General features: G+C 33.7%; 1 protein-coding gene across 1 annotated transcript; it reads left to right on the forward strand.

The window, feature by feature from the left end:
- Nucleotides 1–8,415: 8,415 nt before the first annotated feature.
- On the forward strand, nt 8,416–9,331 carry LOC150097251 (uncharacterized). Its single transcript, XM_090407539.1, has one exon. It carries the CDS (start codon nt 8,447–8,449, stop codon nt 9,275–9,277), a length of 831 nt encoding a protein of 276 aa, XP_090263665.1. The 5' UTR covers nt 8,416–8,446; the 3' UTR covers nt 9,278–9,331.
- Nucleotides 9,332–20,050: the final 10,719 nt, after the last annotated feature.

Genomic DNA, 20,050 nt, shown 5'->3' on the forward strand with positions numbered 1-20,050 from the left:
GTTCTCAATCATTTTCTGAATACATATTCTGAGGTTATAGATTTAATTTCATTCGGAAGTTTATTATAGCTGCTCGTCGCAATGTACTCGAAAGATTTATGAAAAATTTCTTTGTTAGCCTTAGGTACTTCCAGCGTGTTTCGACCGCAGCGCAATCCATAGTCTACATTATATACCAAAAAACTTTCACTGTTTCTTTTTTTACATATAACAGACAACCATAGAGATATAGTTTCTGAAATGGTAGAATATTATAAACGATATACAGATCATTGGTTGAATGTGCAAAGTCGGTAGTAGTTATGGCTGTAATTATTCTGTTTTGTATTCTTATTAATGGAAGCAGATTGTTATAATAGTCTCCTCCGCAACAGGTAATGCTATATTGCAGTGAAGAATTTACCCAGGAATAGTATAAACATCTTAAGAATGCTGCATTTACAAATTTTTTAACATAATATATTCTGTTAATTATGAACCTAAACTTATTTGTTAAGAAAGTGGTGTGGGAGTTCCACCTCAAATTGCTATCGATATGGAGGCCCAAATACTTGACGGTTTTTGTTTTTTTGATTAAGCTACATTTACAATTTAGAGTATCACTACATTTCCTTTCATGCCATTTTATAGTTATACTCTGATCTAATTTGTCTGTTAATGTAAAGTACATATATCTCGTTTTGTCGGTATTAATGTTAAATCCGTTGTTGCTAAACCATATATTTATTTTTAACATATCGCTATTAATCCGATTTTTTAGATTTTCAAGGGTTGTTTCGGTGTATACTAAAGCCGTATCGTCAGAAAGGATATCATTTTGCCAAAAAGTTTGTATTTATATAGATCATTAACATATATCCTGAATAGGATGGGTCCTAGTACCGACCCTCGTGGGACTCCGTATTTTATTATGTTTGTTGTGCTTTTAAATATATCATAGCTGGTATATTGTTTTCTGTTATCCAGATAGGATCTGAACCAGTCATTAGTAATTCCCCTAATGCCGTATTTGGACATTTTTAATAGCAATAGATCATGATGAACACAGTCGAACGCTTTAGATATATCAAGAAAAACAGCTGCCGTGTGCATTCCTTCATTTATTCCACTATAGACCTTTTTATGAAACTCGAGTAGCGCTTTTTCAGTATTGCTTCCGGATCTTAACCCATATTGATTAGTAGCGTAAAAGGATATTGTATGTAAATAGCTATTTAAGCTTTTTTTTTTTTTATCAGAATTTCAATAACCTTTGAGATTGTGGATAGTATAGATATTGGTCAGTAATTTTTGATTTCATTTCTATTTCCTCCTTTAAATAACGGTACAACTGAAGCAGTCTTTAGGTGTTCTATAAATTTACCATGTTCAAAGGATTTATTAATGATATTTGTAAAGAATTGTAATTTATGCCTAATGATAATGTTTAACTTTTTAACATTTATGTTGACACATCCCACTTTTTTCCCTTTTTTTAATCCGATTGCTACACTTTTCACTTCATCTTCGTTTACGCATGTAGACACAGAATTCTTAATCCATGGAAGGTGACTGACATACTTTGCCCTTTCTGCAGGATCGAAAACGCAACTGCCATAGTTGGTAAAGTGATTGTTCATTTTGTTAAGTATATCAGTGATGTCATTGCCCTCTGGAAACTCTCGCGTTTTCTGTTTGGTATTACCTATTATCATATTGACCAACCTCCATTCTTTACTTTTATCATTACAACAAGAAAGAAATTTCGATAGCAGAGAATGTTCTTTTGCCTGTTTAATTTTTTCCTTTAGATGTTTAACGAAATTTTTGTAGTTATATTCAAAATTTAAATTGAATGGATTTTTTGTATGCTTATAGTAGAGCTTCTCTTTTGTCTTTATCATATTTTTAGTTCATCTGTTATCCAGTGTGTGTGAACGTCCTTTTTTTGTAGTAACTGTTTTATGATATTGCGATTTACTGTCTGCATATTTAATCATTTTGATAAATTCATCATATAACTGAAACTGATTTGTGTCTAATAAGTCAGTTTGTGGGTTGATAATGTTTTATGTATCTTTCAAATTTTTTTATAATTGGTGCCAATACAAATTTATTCTGACTATCTGTGCAACTCATGTTAACACTATCAGGTATAGATAGTTTCAAAAGTATCGAATGGTGATCTGTTATATTACTAATGTCGATTGCAGTGGATACCTCATAGGCCATTCTGTTTCTTATGAATATGTGATCAATGCAACTAGTCGAGTTACAACTGGACTAGTTGCACTTCTCTCGTATTGCCATCGATGTAAGCAAGAAACCCATGAATAGATAATATATTTTTATATTCTTCAGTTTTACTATTACTCTTATAAAGGTCCAAATTTATATCCCCCACTAGTATGATATTGTCATATTTTAAGGTTTTTAAGACATTATTTAGCTCTGTTAGAAAGATATCTACTGGGCCATCGCATGCACGGTATATAGAAATTATAAGTATATTCATTGCTGTATCGTAAATATGCAAGAAACCAATTTATTTATTTATTTATTTATTTTATGTGGATCCGACTCAAGGAAGGTTGTAAGTTTTAGTACATTAGTACGGTGAGTGAGCTAAGGATTCCTTTTATTCTATTTTTTATAATTTTGTTTGTATTTTGACTTCATTTTTGACATTACTAATCATGAAAAACTCCATCAAATATAACAATAATACGTAAATCATAAAAATGTCCCACAAAAATCAACAAAAAGCTATGCAATACTTTGCATAGCTTTTTGTTGAGCTATGCAATAAGTTGCCACCTTACACAAATAAATAATATGCACCACCATTTACATGCATCAGAATCTTATCTGTTATTTCTCAGAGAACCGGAACAACTAGTTTCAAACTACTGCCCACCTCAATTATCCAAACTATACTCTACATAATTCCTACTGTATTGCTCTTTTTTAGTTGGTTTTTACAACTAAAACTGTTTCAATGCATGCTTTATGTATTTATTTTTTACTTCATGCCGAATGTTGATCTACAAGAAAATCAACTCCCAAGTTGATTTTCTTGTAGATTGTCTGTAATAACATTCAAGTTCATTAGAGAGTTTAAACCAGTCTGATGAAACCACTGAAATTGAAATCTGGTAAAGCAATGAAACCAAAGTCTGGCAAACAGCTTCCATCTAAAGCAAAAGAGTCACACCCATCTTTTCAAAGCCGAAGAAAAAGTCAAAACAAAGTTGCCACATTAAAGTATGTAGTAATAGTAATAGTATACTTTTAAATATTTTATCTGAACGAAATACAAGCAAAATTCACTGTTGTTTTTCTTCAGTGTTTGTATCAATATATGAAAATAAACTGACGAACAGTTTTTCTTTTATTGCCTATTATAATTCATTAAGTTGGATTATTATAAAGATAACTAAATCCTTTCGCGAAAAGGAAAACTAAATCATAGTTTCTTAGTTTTTCTTTACTAGAAAAGGATAATAAGAACTCCTCTTTCGCAATTGTTATCTGTCCATCGCATCTTTTATCACTTGATTTTTTAAACTATTTTGAGTGTGATGATTTCAAACTATAGTTTGAAATGTTCATAAAATTCTTGGTTTAATTCAGAAGAATCTCGTTCTTAGAAGGCATATTATAATGTCAGTGGGACTCGACTGGTTTTGAAGAACTGCAGTATAATTTTTTTATTTAAATTCATCCCTTCATATATACTTTTGAGTCATACAAGTTAGAATAGCTACTTTACACAAGGATTTACATAAACTTTTGCTCATATCTCATTAAACGTCATATAAATCACGAGTTACGCAAATATAAATTATTTGCTTAACTTTTATTATATGGTGTGGGCAAAATAAGCAACCCCATCGGTGTAAAATGCACGATAGGAACAGACGAGTCATCATCTGAAGCAGTCCAGGATATTTTAGCTACCAGCGAGAAATCTTCAAAAGGCTGATATATGAGGTAGTCGACATTAAAATTGTTTAGTAATAGAAAATATTTGAACGTATTTCCACATCTGAAATATTAAAAGGAGACTGACTGAAGTAGATGATATTAGACTCACTTCAATATGAAGACAATAAATAAATAGTTACAATGGCTATACTGCATAATAAACATTATCAGAAGATATCAAATCTCAGCTGACTAGCGTTGATATTTTATTGTTTTGTTTTTTATATTAAAAATGATAAATATAACCGAATGCGAGAATTATAAAAGAATTTCCATATTGAGTATCCACAGCAAGTTCTGTGCATGTATACTCGGGAAAAAATTAGTTCTTTCGTCGGTCTCATACAGAGGTGGTATTTTTATTTTATTTTTGTTTGTTTTTCTTCAGGAAACTCAAGTTTTTCATCCCACAAAATCAGGCATACCGACCAGAAGGACACAGACAATTAGCAGACACAATACTCATAGCACGTTAATTGTATATATTATTAAAGCAACAATTACTAAAACTGGCTTCTTTCCTTTAAAATAGACAGGTCAAAAATCTTAGGTAGTTATTGTAGTGCACTTAAAAAATAATATAAGATTGCAAGGAAAAATGTTAAGAAAATAGTGAACGACAGTAAAGCTATAAATTATATAGCTTGTTTGTAAATTGCAAATTAGTACATAGAAATGAAAAATGAACATGAACCAGCCTCATGATAAACCGTATTAAAGTAGGGATACATATTATCTCTACTATTATTTATGTATTAAACATATTAATAACAAAAATTATGCTATTTAGACAGGGCCGGTCTGATAGTATCTGATGCCCCTAGGCAAAGAAAATTTAGGTGCCCCTATACATTGTCTTCTCCTATATAACTTCTCAGACCTCAGAGAGCTTAAAAAAAAAAAAATAATAAAAAAAATAAATAAAAAAAAAACACGGCTTAATCTAAAAATCAACAGAATTAAGTCTATAGGGAATGAAGATTAGGAAGTAAGAACAGTCCGTTAGTCGCGACCACTGATTGTTAGTTTGAGGGATACCCCGGAACTCCCCTGCTCATCTTGGCACAGATGCCAGAAGGAGAAAAAATCTCTGCATTTGAGGTTAAGTATACAAAGAGCAGGGGAGTGGAAGAAATAATTTCTTAGATTTCCAATAGGATATATTAAGCTCATTCTCGGTCCTTTACTCTATAAATATGTCGAATAAATATTCGACATGTTATGAATGCCTAATCATATTAATTAACAAAATGTAATGAATTAAGTATGAGAAAAAAAACACACACAGTTAAATCAGTCCTAAAGCATACGTTTTTAAGTATGTTGCTGTTGTCCTTCGTTTCACAACAGTGAATATTATTAATTAATAATAATTAATGGTAGTTCAGAGCTATGCTGAAACCTCTAGTTTTTTTCTGTGCCCTTTCGCCCCTGCAATACGTAACATGTAATTATCACAGTGTACAATGAAAACCATCTACCATTGATAAAAAGTTTATAAACATGCATGTCATAATAGGCAGATTTGTTGACAAAGCGAAAGTTTAACTCCCTGGTGTTACCAGCGCTGGATCCTATTAGTCCGATACTTTTAAAAGGTTTTGATGGTTCACTAAGCGCTTTGAATCTCTCTCCCCCTTCTTGTGAGGTTTTGGATCATTGTAATTACCTCACTGATTACACTGTACTATGATGAAGTGCCAGTATTGCTAAAATTCTAAGGAATTCGTTAATGCACTCTTTGGGAATGCATTAGCAACGCTATGTGTGTGTCCGCGCGGTTAGCCGAGTGGCTATGCGCTTCGCAACCATATGACTGGGGAAGGAGTGTCCTAGGTTCGATTCCCCTCGATGACGTGAGAAGCTTAAGGATCTTCCTCAGCCATAGCTGAGTTATCTTGTCTTGGGAGTGGACAGCAGGATTTTTTCCCCAGTTTATCCTGGGGTTTTTCCTCCCTCAAAGCAGGCAAACCGGCCCCGTGAACACACGCTTCGACAGACATGGGGATACTACCGGGAATAAGGAGCAACCAACCTATTCCACGGATTTATCGGTTACGGAAGCTTACGCGGTAAAAGGAGTGGGCCTGCGCGAAAGCGTAGCATACGATAACGTGTGTGTGTGTGTGTGTGTGTGTGTGTGTGTGTGGTTAGTTTATGGTTTATTGGCGCAAGAACAGCAAACGTCATAGAAAAGGTTACAGCAACCAATAAATAGTCAAAGATAAATTTAGTAAATAATATGTATGTACAAAAATTAAATTAAACAATGCAGTATTTACATATAAATAAATAAAATTACAACAAAGGCTATAGCAATATACCGAAGTCAAGGTGTGTGTAAGACTGATATATGTATAATACAAATTCATCCTTCCAATGACCTGGTTTGTAGAAAATATCCAACTTCCTCTCTTAAAGCTTTTTTTCTTTAATTTTTTCATGTATTTCTACGAATTTTGGATTTTTTTGGATCCTCGCTAAAATATAAATTCATTCTTCAATTTTGGCTCTGATCGTACAACTGAAAGTTCACGTGTTTGTAAAGATTACATGTAAATACCGAAAATATATAAAAAAAAAAGTGTTGTCTATTGTTGTTGGATGCACATTACACTTCCAAAACTCCTTTCAGGACAGTTCGAGACAATGCGGTGCATAATAAACATGGAGACTACAGTTGAGAGCGGGGATGTGTTACCGTGGTGGAGGAAGCATACTGGGCCTGCTATTGAAAGAGCTAAGGAAAAGTAAATAAAAGAAATTAATCCACTAATGTCTTTTATTCCCGAAAGGGAGTAGACGAGGCCGATTAGCCCTAACACTTTGGAAACTGGGGGAAGGCAGTCAATCTCCCTTAGCCAATCATCAGATAGCTAGCTTGAGAGTATTGATGATTTTAATACGTCGCTACCTCCCTAATATTATATGTTATTGTTTGAAACAGTGTAAGTTCTACAGTTCATTTTCTTGAGGAAATTACTGTAATTCAAAATGCACCACGTAGTTGGATTTCCTCCGATTTTTCCAGTTTTCTTCTCGCAGACATGAATAGAGTAATTCGTGGAGTTCATACTGTTGCCACCCTAGATAGCCTCAAGATTCATAGTGGAAGGCCGATAATAATAAACAGAGTGCTGAGTTACATAAGCCTTGATTTGTTATACACCATTCTACTTAAAACTACATAAATATTTATGTAATTTTACTGGGTGTTTTGATTTTTATTGATGTTGTAGCGCAAATATATGTATACATTGAGATTTATTAATGAAAGCTTTAATCTTTCCGATCAATATTGCTGATTAATAGAGACATTTATAACGAAAATAACAAGCAAATATAGAACACTTTCTTTTATAGCGTATTGTAAACAATGTTTTAATAACAATAACTAATAGCTGTTAAAAAGGAACTTCTTGTTGTATGAATTTCGAAATATAAAAAACGAAAACATAAATCCCAACACATTAATTGCAAAGAATGTTTTATGCATATATTCTACTTGAAAAACAAAGATCAAATAATAACTAATCTTTTCGCTTTGTGATTAATTTCGAAACCTAACAGTAAAATTTCCAGTGTTGCGTGTACAAGGATAATTACAAAAGTAGATAATGCAGCTATCTTATCAAGAGTAACATTGTCGTATAACTTAACTGCAATGCTGGAAAACCCGTTTCTCAGGGAGAGAACGTAAGCATGCAGAACTATACAGTTTAATCTAATCACATATAAACGAATTAACTTCGATGAAACATTGTGAAAGTATGTAGGGAAATAAACTGCTGTTTATTTCTATGCTATTAGAAAATAAATGTATAATTATCAACATAAAGTATGAACAAAAACCCACATTAGTGCATTTCCGGGAAAACAAGATGCATTCTGGGTAATAAGCAAGGCGATCAATCCCCGAAAGTTCATATCGTATGATGAAAGCAAATTTTGCTCAAAGTTTAGAAAGGAAATTAAGGTGAAAAGAACTATAGAATATACTAAAATATTCGTAGATATAATTAAACATTTACACTGAAATATACTAAATAACGAAACAGCAACAAGATTATAATTTTCATAATTTGTAGGCAGCCCAACAGGCGCTACTTGTTTATCCGCTGGGCCAACCAGATCGGCAGCAGGAGATGCTATAAATAGCATCCTTGTAAGTAGCGTCTAGCAATGAACGTTTGGCTCCAGTGCAATAGAGGTCGATGACGCTTTGTTTGCAACATCTAACTTATACTAACAATATATATATTTTAAACTTCTCAGTAATGAATATCCCGTTATGGTAAATGAGTGTATTTTATATCAACATATAAAAGTTTTTCTTTATTCCATCAAAGGATGCTATTTTTAAAACATTAATAAACTAGATGCCGTAAGGAACTTTTTTAGTGCTACACAAATATTTGACTATTCAATCAGGTAAGTTAATAAGCACAACAAGTACTGTTTCTTTTTGCATTGATTAGTTATGCCTACTACTGCAGACTTGCATCTCGCCATAACAGAGCGTAACGTTGTTGCTGTGGAAAGAATAATTACATCTGGAATGAATGTCAACGCTACCTTACGAGGAACAACGCCACTCAGTCTTGCCATCTACCGAGGTTATACAGAACTTGCTGATTTACTGATTCGTAGTGGCGCAGATGTTAATTTAAGAAGTAAAGATCATCTGGATCGCGTTGAGCCGCCTTTATGTTCTTCATGTCGGCTGGGAAATTATACAGCCACTAGACTGTTACTCTCATCGCCGTCGATTGATGTTAATCAGCGGGATTTTTTTAATAAAAGTTCTCTATGGATCGCTACTAAAGAAAGACGTTTTGATCTTCTCGAACTATTGGTTAATAATAACGCTGATGTTAATATTGCAGAAATATGGAGTGAATGTCCTTTATATATGGCCACAAAATATAAAGGTAGAAGAAAATTTGCCGAACTTCTTATACATAGCGGCTGTAGAGTGAATATTGCAGATGCGGATGGGCGCACCCCTCTTTACTGGACTGTCCACCAGGCTGATTCAGAAATGTTTACATTGTTGATTCATGCCGGAGCACATGTAAAGAGGTATCCGTGGTTGGCTAAATCAAATCTCCCCGTATCCTGGCAAGCAGATTCATCCCTATGCAAGTGGATAGAAGATTTACAAAATGCGCCACCTACTCTACGATTTCTTTCCAGAACCTGCTTACGTCGTTGGCTTGCCCTTAGATGGAAAAGACTGACTGTGGAAGCTGTTAAAAGCTTACCAATTCCGGATAGGTTGAAAGATTTTATCTTGTTAGATGATGTGTAAATAGAATGTTTCATATTTTTTTAAAACTTTACTATTGTATATAGTAAGAGGATTGTTTTGATCTTGACCTTTAAAGATCTATATTTATATAAGTTTACAATTATACCAGAAATGCATTATAAGTCTTGTTATCTCATTATAAATTTAAAACCTCACTGCGCTTAGCAAAAATATGCTACTAATGTAAATATTTAATATATTCGATAACCCTCGTTCAGCTTTTAGATGATTTCGCAGAAAAATATAATAAATCCTTCTCTGATTATTATTCTATAATTATAATTATATATATTTATTATTATTCTATATTTATTATTATTTTAAATTAAGTAAAAATACTGCAATTCTATATTTTTTCGATTTCAGCATCGTGAATTATAATCGTGCTATTATTTAACCTGAAATAAAGAAAAATGAGATAATTGTGGATTTAGGCAGACGTACTGTAACTAAATCACGCATAGTTATTATAGAAGACCACTGGCGCCTTTTGAACCATCAGCGAATGCGTGCGCATTTCTTGTGCTTGTGTGATGGTATACGTGAACAGTAATGCAACGCAGTAGTTAAATGTTTGTAAAATTAATGAAATATCGACTTTTACCAGCTCGTTGTGCAATAATGTAGAAAGGGTTATCCATTAAGGACTTTTACTGTTTAGTAGTGCGTATTTACAAGATAACAAAATAAATCGGATTAAATAATTTTAAAAAAAAAGGCAACTTTCTTTAGCACATTTTATCATGTTATAACAAAGATGAAAGAGTCAAAAAAAAGATAAATATAAACTAGTGCTGACATGTATAATTCATGCATCGAAATAATTTATAAGAATATGTAAAAATACGAATAAATTAGAATAAATGCGTTTTCCAACTAAAATATTATTTCAAAACTAAGAATGTCATTATCATTAAGATAATTATAATAATAAGATAAGACCACTGAAATTAATATTGAAGCAATTAAATGCTATTTTTGAACAATACAATGCAAATATACTCAAGTGCATACACAGTTCATAAGATGTATTTTAAAATCTTAACATCTCAATAACACCCTCACTACTGAGTGGGAGGATTCACCACTTTGAATGTTATAACGTCTTGATGAATTATAAAATAAAATAAAATTATATATGTTGAAAAAAAATTGAGATCTGTCCCGTTTCAATTATGTAGAACTCTGAATATAAAAATATATTTAGTAAATAAAAAGGAAAACTCAAAAATAACGCATGCTCAATATCCTTTCTGCATGGAGTGGACGGCTTTATTAATTCCTAATTCATAAGATAAGTTGCAGTTCTTCCAAAAAGTAGAGAAAGTAAATAAATTAATATATTAAAACAATCACAATATATTTAATTATATTAAACTAATATTTTGATAAGACATGTTTCATTAGCATAATATCATAAATTTAATAAATTACAAATTAGATTTAACGATATTGATTAAAATCATCATAAATTATTTCTTAGAGTATTATTTTTAAGGTAATGACGTAAGCAAAAGTGAAAGACATTCCTTGTGGAAGTAAATATTTTCTAACAACACAAGATCATTGCAATTATTAATTTCCCAAATTCTACACTGATTGGTTTAAAGAAAGTATATCAGCTAAAGCGCTACATGTCATGAACAACTGTATGTCATTATTTACTTGGGAGTCATTGAACGACCTCCTCTAAGTCTCCATTTGCTGTTGTAAAAATGGTAAATATGCTCATGTGATTGTTTTATTATTAATTCATTAATAAGGAGGTGGTGATGGTGGCGCAGGGGAATAGGTGTAATTAAGTGTCATCTGCATAGATTCGAACTATAAACCAACTGAATACATTTCCATATTGTATTTTGAAATATACATTTGAAAATCGAAAAGGACTGTTACAAAATACTTGTTGAATGAATGAGCTATTGTAGTGATGACAGACTTCCCCAACTAAAAATCAAGCATTTTTTGGAAGGAATATAATGGGAGGAAGCAGTTGTTCCCCATACTAAAATACTAAGGGATCACAGAAGTTCAAGATTTTTTATGTGGCCACATAAATTGACCAAATGATACTTTTCCAAAATGAAATGGATATATATATATATATATATATATATATATATATATGGGAATAAATTTTTAACTTGGGTATATTGTATATTAGGATAACCAAGCAATTTTATATGCTTGGTTATTTTAGCTCCTAATCCCAAGTATGCAAACAATTAAGTTTGCGCCTGAAACAAAGTTCAAGTCTAAAGATGGTACAACACCAGGGCAGCTCATTGTAAAGGTGGTTAAAGCTTTGATCACTATTCTTAGTATTTTCCCGTAATGTAAAGCACATCTCACTAGAAGATGTATACTGCAATGCATTATGGGTGGGGTCCCATAATGCATTGCAGTATACATCTATTCCCATCTATTCCCCTTTATTCCCATCAATATCTCCTCCAGAGATTTTTATTAAAACTTAATACACCTTGTTGCAACTTATATAGGTAAAGTTGATAAGGCTTTGTATTACTAAAACCTTGGTATTTAGGGTCTAGCTACTCACTGAGGAGACCTCAAAAAAGGTCGAAACCGGTCTGGGTAGTGACTCCACCCATAATGCATTGCAGTATACATCTTCTAGTGAGATGTGCTTTACATTACGGGAAAATACTAAGAATAGTGATCAAAGCTTTAACCACCTTTACAATGAGCTGCCCTGGTGTTGTACCATCTTTAGACTTGAACTTTGTTTCAGGCGCAAACTTAATTGTTTGCATACTTGGGATTAGGAGCTAAAATAACCAAGCATATAAAATTGCTTGGTTATCCTAATATATATATATATATATACTGGATGAAACATACTGGATGCGTGGGGAGGGGGGGATGGAAGTAGTTGCGCACCATACTAAGATATTAAGGGATCATCGAAGTTCAAGATTTTTATGTGCCTACATATATATACTGGATGAAACATACTGGATGCGTGGGGAGGGGGGGATGGAAGTAGTTGCGCACCATACTAAGATATTAAGGGATCATCGAAGTTCAAGATTTTTATGTGCCTACAGTAATTGTACCAAATGAGAGTTGTCCAAAATATAAAAAAAACTCAGCTTTTCTCGAGCCATTTCTGACTACTCATTTGGTTTGCGGTTCATTGGTTAAAAAAAAAAAATAATAATAAAATACAGTTGCGAAATATGATATGAGTTTACTGAGGGGAGGGAACTGATCGTCATTGTATTATATAAATTATTGCATGCTAACGTTATATACACTATGTTGAAATAAGTATTGGGACAGCCCTATATATCAGAGAATCTAAATTGCACACAACTGAATAGTGTGTAGACCCTTCTTTGGACCGATCACACTTTCTGCCCTTTTTGGATATGCTTTCGTGTGATAACACAATTACATCACTTCATGCGCCTCTGTTAGACGTACTGATCTGGTTCGCACCGGAAATTCCAGATTTTGTCCCAAAGGTGTCCTGTTTGGTGCATTATCCAGAAGAGTTGCCTATCTTGTAGGTGTTCATTATTCCAGACACTACAACCAAATTATTTTATTATTATTTCTTGACACTTTCAAGGAGTCCGAAGACTCATCAAGGGAGGACACCCATACTACAACTCTCCGTCTCCACCACTATATCGAACCTCTACTGCCATATCATCTACATCAACGCCATCTACCGCCCACCACCAGTATTTTTTGTCTGTAAATTGCGTGTGTTCTGAAGGGCCGATTTAGCTATATGCGGGATGAAAAACCCGTGTTTCCTGGAGAAAAAACCCGGCTACCTCAGTATGAGATCGGCTAACTCACCTTCAATTGAAAAAAATCCATATAAAGATTCCTCCCGTCACGACGAGACTCGAACCTAGGCCTTTTCCAATCGAAATGTATCCAACGGTTTCATTACACTATTCCTACTGAGATGTTTAGTGGCGGATATTCGGACATAAGAAGTTCTCCAGGCATACGTCACACTTCCATTCTCCCAGAGAATGAGAAAAGGATGAAGCGCGATTTATAAGACCATATCATGTATTATAAGGCTCTATCGACCCAATTATGATGTCCTTTACATGACTGCAACCTGAGATAATGACCGTATAAACCTTGGCTCTGCAGCTCTTTGCGGTATCTTGCTACTAAATTGAATCCTGTAAGCTCTTTGAATTACTGGTTTGTCATTTCCCACCTTCTGAGATTTACGTGGCACACTTCAAACACCCTCTGTGGTCATTCTGCGCGTTTATTAGCTGAACTGGGGTCGTTATATTTCCGTCTACTGATAATGTTGCCTATACAGGTAACCCTCGTATAATGCGGATGTTAGCTTCCATAGAAATGCCGCGTTATATAAATCGCGTTATGCGAGACTCAGATCACATACAAAAAGTAGGGTTATGTTCCGAAATTGGTTTTTAAAAAAAAATAAAAATTATATAAACAACAATGACATATCCAACAAAAATATATTTTTATTTAATTCATGTAAGTTAAGAAAACATATCAAGTATGACACAAATACATAGCATAAAGTTATAAAAATTACAAATTGCAATTAAGCTTCATTGCACGTAATGCATAAATGTTTTAGGCAAAATAAAAATGAGTGCATATTTTAATCTTTCATAGCACGAGGATTTGAAGATCGGTTAATAAACATTAGTTCTGTCATGTAATCATGTGATGAATTACTACAAAACAGTAGAGTAATTCTGTCTTTGGAAACTTTGAATCCAGGAGTTGATCTTTCATTTTTCGAAATATAGGTGCGTTTTGGCATATTTTTCCAATATAACCCGGATTCATCAGCATTGAGCACCTGGTCTGCATTATAAATGTTTATAAACTTTGAGAGTTTTTTTGTTTAATAAGATTTCCATCCAAAGGAATTTTCTTTTGAGTGCATCTTCTTTCCAAATCATTAGAGATTTCTTCATTTTTCTCTTAGAAAATTGTGTACACGAGCAACGAGCTTTGCACTTTATCGTTGATCCAGCAATAAACACTTTCTCGGATTTTATGTTCATTGTGTTTGATTGTTTGAATTCTTGATTCATTTAAATTCAAAGTCCTTACAACAACTGGTTTTTCTCCATTTTTCAACCGATCCATGATTTTAATTTTTTTTCTTCGAGATGAATTTTCTTTCAATATTCATTTTTTCCCTTTCAATGCAATTTGTGGCCATTACTATAAAAATAATTTTTTTACATAAAAAAGCATTACATATTAATTATGTATGTAACTTACCAGAAAATAAAGTGCTCAGCTTGAGATAACACACTTATGATTTTCAGCGCTTTCCTGGCAGAAAACGAAGACAATTTTCAACAATAAACACTTTATACGGTATACAATTGACGTACATGCGTGCTAAAAGATGTTTTATAAATTCGCTACTTATAACTACCTGCGCGATACGGGCAGACACAAATTTAACGAAGATAAAATTTGATTTTTAAGTCGCGCGGTGAAAAATATATGAAAAGATAAGGGGTTACTACAATTTTTAGACCGCGTTATATCGAAACCATGTTGCATAAGTACTGCGCTATATGAGGATTACCTGTATTTGATTTTGGGTAATGCACAGGACGTACTCACACTTTTCCCGAGGCGACCGGGGCCTGAGGGCGCTAGAGTGCTCCGGGGCCCCTTCCTTATTATTTAAGTCCTTAAATTGGTCCTAATTTTTCGGACCCCCCCAGCTAGAGCCTCGTGTGCCAGTGCACAAGTACCGCCCTGTACTAATGCAGAACTTTATCAATTGCACAGAAGGGTAGGCGAATGATGTGGAATTCTATGATAACCCCCTCTGGTGAAGTTTTGAAGTTATGTCACGTGTCATTGACGGTTTGCAGATGTAAAGTCGACTCAAGGGGAGGATATATTTGTCCGATATCACAATTTACACTACGTGTGACGACACACACACACACACACACACACACACACACACACACACACACACACACACACACACACACATAGTATATTCAATTTTAATACTGCTGATCCTAGAATACTTATTTCAACATCATATTTTTATAAAAAGTTAATAGTCACTTTATGAAATATATATATATAATTAGTGCATAATTACATTTAAAAAGTTTAAACTTAGCACTGTTTTTAGATTATGACTTGAATATTCGCATGCTTATATATTTATTAAGGATAAACATTTTTACGACTTATACTGATTCTGTCTTTCAGTAAAATTCGCTCAAGTTCTTACAGTTCTCCAAAATACACTTTATACGAGTATGTTGACAGTGTCTTAAATTCACACAATTATGCAATTTCAAATAATTATTTTCACTTTTCTTGTTGTTTCTTTTTAAATATAATACACTTTCCATAATACAACCAAGGTGGTTATTTCAATTTCTTGTAGAAGTAGGTCATTGGTTAATACTTTTGAAAGGGCACAGATGTGTTGAAAAAAATTCCAATTCTCCATTGTTTTAGATAAGCACTGGCATGAAAATTAAAAAATGATTAGACTGGCTTCTCTTACACCAGTGTTGCCTTGTACGTGAAAACGAGACAGCTGGCATCGATCTGTTGCAAAATGAATCTAAATATAAAAGTACTCAGCACTTCGGCAGAGCATAAAGAAATTCTAAATTAGTTTAGAAATCGATCATTGAATGACAAGATGCTCCAGAAGTGGTTTGACGTCATTTTAGTGCGACTCGGCAGAATTTAATGCTAAAGTTTATCCTAGGAAATTGAAGTTGAATAGATCATTAATCAAAAACATATCCTTTTTTTTTTAACTTTAAAGGATTAACGTGCACACAAGTTGGTGGGCTGCGAATTAGACATATAAAAATCTTGGCTTTATTAAAATTATTTTGATAATACAAGCGAGATAATATACGAATTGGATTGGTTGGTATTTCTACCAACGCAACTAAAGCTATAAGAACTCACACACGTTATTAGATATGAGGTTCTTCAGCTGGTTTCGAGACGAAAAAATCGAGTTGCCATGAAGAAAAAGTTTGCCTCCTCACGTACTAGAAGGTATTTGAAAATTATCTGAAAAGTGGAGCACTGGTGAAGGATTTCTCTATACTGAAAATGCTTCTTCATTTTCATCATTGGCAGCAATGCAAGACCAAAAAAAAAAACATGAATGTTTTCCATTAAATTTTTTTTCTACTTTTAAATTTTATTTTTCCAAAACTCATGTCGCACGATATAATGAGTTGTAGCGTTTATTAAGTTGGTGTGTGTGTGGAGGGGGGGGGGATTCGAAACAAAAGATTTCTTCAAATGATTTAGCAATGGTCAAGCTAACTAACTGTAAATAATTCGGAAACAGTATGAAATAGCAGGCAAATGTCATTAATCTTAGAGTAAAAATTAAAATTCGGATTTTTTTTCGATACTTCATAAACATGTCAAATTGCATACTATATATATATATATATATATATATATTAGGTCATTTTATAAACTTGGTTATTTTACTCCTAATCCCAAGTAACCAAACAGTTAAGTTTGCGCCTGGAACGTAGTTCAAGTCTAAAGGTGGTATAACACCAGGGCAACTCATTGTAAAGGAAGATAAAACTCTGATCACTATTCTTAGTATTTTCCATAATGTAAAGCACATCTCACAAAGAGATGTATACTGCAATACATTATGGGTGGGGTCACTACCCAGACCGGTTTCGATCTTTTTTGAGGTCACCTCAGTGAGTAGCTAGACCCTAAATACCAAGGTTTTAGTAATACAGAGCCTTATCAACTTTACCTGTGCAAGTTGCTAAAAAAACGTGTGTATGTATATATATATATATATATATATATAGATAGATAGATAGATAGATCCGAGAACTGGAAAAAACAATTAAATTTATTCAAAACGCAACATGTTTCATCGGATTGTCCGACTTCTTCAGGCGTGGGAACATAGAAAGCAAATAAAAAACACTATAAGAAACGACTATTATAAAATTCAGTTAGCTTTGAACTGTAGCTACAGTTCGTGTTGAAGTTCTGTTGGGCATCTGCGTGCGTCTGACTTCACGAGTGTGCCAATATCGGATAGCAGAGCTGAAAGAGTCCGGTAGATTATAACTAAGGTTATTATTTATATGATGAGGGTCCATAACAATTTTCTTAGATTCGACTATGCGGCGTTCTACCTCGTCATGGCATATATGAAGGATTGAAATTGTTGTCCAGTTTATCTCATGTTGACGGCCTTCATCATAAACTGGACAACAACTTCAAACCTTCATATATGCCATGACGAAGTAGAACGCCGCATAGTCGAATCTAAGGAAATTGTTATGGACCCTTATCATATAAATAATAACCTTAGTTATGATCTACCGGACTCTGTCAGCTCTGCTATCCGATATTTGGCACGCTCCTTAAGTCAGACGCACGCAGATGCCCAACAATAGAACTTCAACACGGACTGTAGCTACAGTTCAAAGCTAACTGAATTTTATAATAGTCGTTTTTATAGTGATACACTGTTTCTTATAGTGTTTTTTATTTGCTTTCTATGTTCCCACGTCTGAAGGCAGACAATCTGATGAAACATGTTGCGCTTTGAATAAATTTAATTGTTTTTTCCAGTTCTCGGATCTAAGTCAGTATATATATATATATACATATATATATATACTGACTAGAACCCGAGAAAGTATAAAAAGCACCTTTAATAAATCACGACTAGTTTCATCGGTGTTCCGACTTCTTCAGGTGAGAAATAAAAAACATAAGATATAAAAATAACAAGGTAAAAAACATGGACTTTCCAGCTTAATGAAAAGTAGAATAGTAACAGTCATATTTGAATAGGTGACCGCGTGCTACTGTTGGCATGAGTTGAATGTGTGTGACAGCTAATTTTAGAGCGCCAGTATTGGATTACTGCGCTATGGGAATCAGGCAAATTGTAGCTTAGATTGTTGTTCAAGTGTGAAGGGTTCAGAACTATTTCTTTTGATTCTATAATTCGTCTTTCAAATTCAATCTTGCATATATATAAATTGGTTGTGCGGTCCCAATTAACTTGGTGTGGCCGTTCTTCGAGGTTAGAGTTTGCGGAGAAGAGAACATGACTGGAAAGGGCGCTCGCTCGTGTTCTACTGTAGGAGATGTCATGTCTATGTTCCTCAAGATGAAGTGAAACAGATTTATCTGTCTGGCCAAAATAAGATCGACCACAGTCGCACATAACTTTATAAACACCAGGAAAATGCAGTTGGTTGTGTTTTGTTTTTGGTCGACTCAGAAAAGAACGAAGTTTTGGCAGAGTAGTATAGTCGGTCTGTATGTTGAATTTCTTCATAATCCTAGATAGTTTGGGGGTAAGAGAGCTGATAAATGGTAACTGTATATGAGTGATAGGGTTGGATTCATCTTCTTGTCGAGGTTGTTGGCGTGGTCTCAAACGTTTAGTGATGTTACGAGATGAATATCCATTATTTAAGAAGGTGTTTTTCAGGAAATTAAGCTCTGTTTGAAGGTCTTCTTCTGTAGAAGTGAGACATCTTGCTCGATAGGCAAAGGTGGAGATGATGCCCAGTTTCTGAGGAGGGAAGTGATGAGAAGAGCCATGCAAATATCTATCAGTGTGGGTGGTTTTTCGAAAAATTGAAAATTTTAGACAGTCAGGTAATCTACTGATCTTTAGATCCAAGAAGGGGAGAACGCCGTTAATCTCTAGTTCTGATGTGAATTTAATGTTCTGATGTTGATTATTTAAATTGTTTAGGAAGTTTTGAAGTTCCTCTAAACTATGTTCCCAGATAAGGAAGACGTCATCAATGTAGCGTAAAACCACAGTTTAGGTTTTAAAGTAGCTATAGAAATAGATCTCTCTTCAAAATCTTCAAAAGTTAGCTAAGACTGGGGATAGAGGGCTGCCCATAGCTAACCCGTAGTTTGTTTGTATATTTTATCTTCATAGCAGAAATAGCCGGAATTGATGCAGTGAGTTAGAAGAGCAAATATTTTCTTAGAAACCTTGTCCTTAAGAAGAGTCAGAACTTCATCTGTAGGTACATTCGTAAAAAGAGACACGTTGTCAAAACTCACCATTCTGTCAGAGTCTATGAGATTTAAATTTTCTATTTTTGAGATGAAATCTTCAGAGTTTTTGATGAAGGAGGAGGAATTGCCAACTAAAAGTTTTAAAGAAGCTGCAAGATATTTAGACAGATTGTACGTAGGTGAGTCAATACCTTCCACAATAGGTCTTAAAGGAGTGTCAGCCTTGTGGATCTTAGGCAGGCCGTACAAACGAGGAATGAGGGGATGGAGAGAGCGGAGAGATAATCTTGTGTGTGTCTAGGAAGTTCAGAAGTTGATTTCAGAAGATTGTTTGTACGGTTATGAAGTTCTCTTATGGGATCACTTTCTAGAATAGAATAGGTATCAGAACTTAATAAGTTGTTAATCTTATTTTGTTGTTTTGGCCAGACAGATAAATCTATTTCACTTCGTCTTGAGGAACATAGACGTGACATCTCCTACAGTAGAACACGAGCGAGCGCCCTTTCCAGTTATGTTCTCTTCTCCGCAAACTCTAACCTCGAAGAACGGCCACACCAAGTTAATTTGGACCGCACAACCAATTCATGTATATGCAAGATTGAATTTGAAAGACGAATTATATATATATATATAATTCGATATATATATATATATATATATATATATATATATATATATATATATATATATATATATATATATATATATATATATAGAGAGAGA

Source organism: Typopeltis vanoorti, chromosome 17 (assembly GCF_054136105.1).
Source record: "Typopeltis vanoorti isolate ZY-2024b chromosome 17, IOZ_Tvanoo_1.0, whole genome shotgun sequence".
Taxonomy (NCBI): domain Eukaryota; kingdom Metazoa; phylum Arthropoda; class Arachnida; order Uropygi; family Thelyphonidae; genus Typopeltis; species Typopeltis vanoorti.

Bases quoted from the DNA above. Each gene is read 5' to 3' on its own strand.
- LOC150097251 (XM_090407539.1), top strand. From the start codon at position 8,447: ATGCCTACTACTGCAGACTTGCATCTCGCCATAACAGAGCGTAACGTT.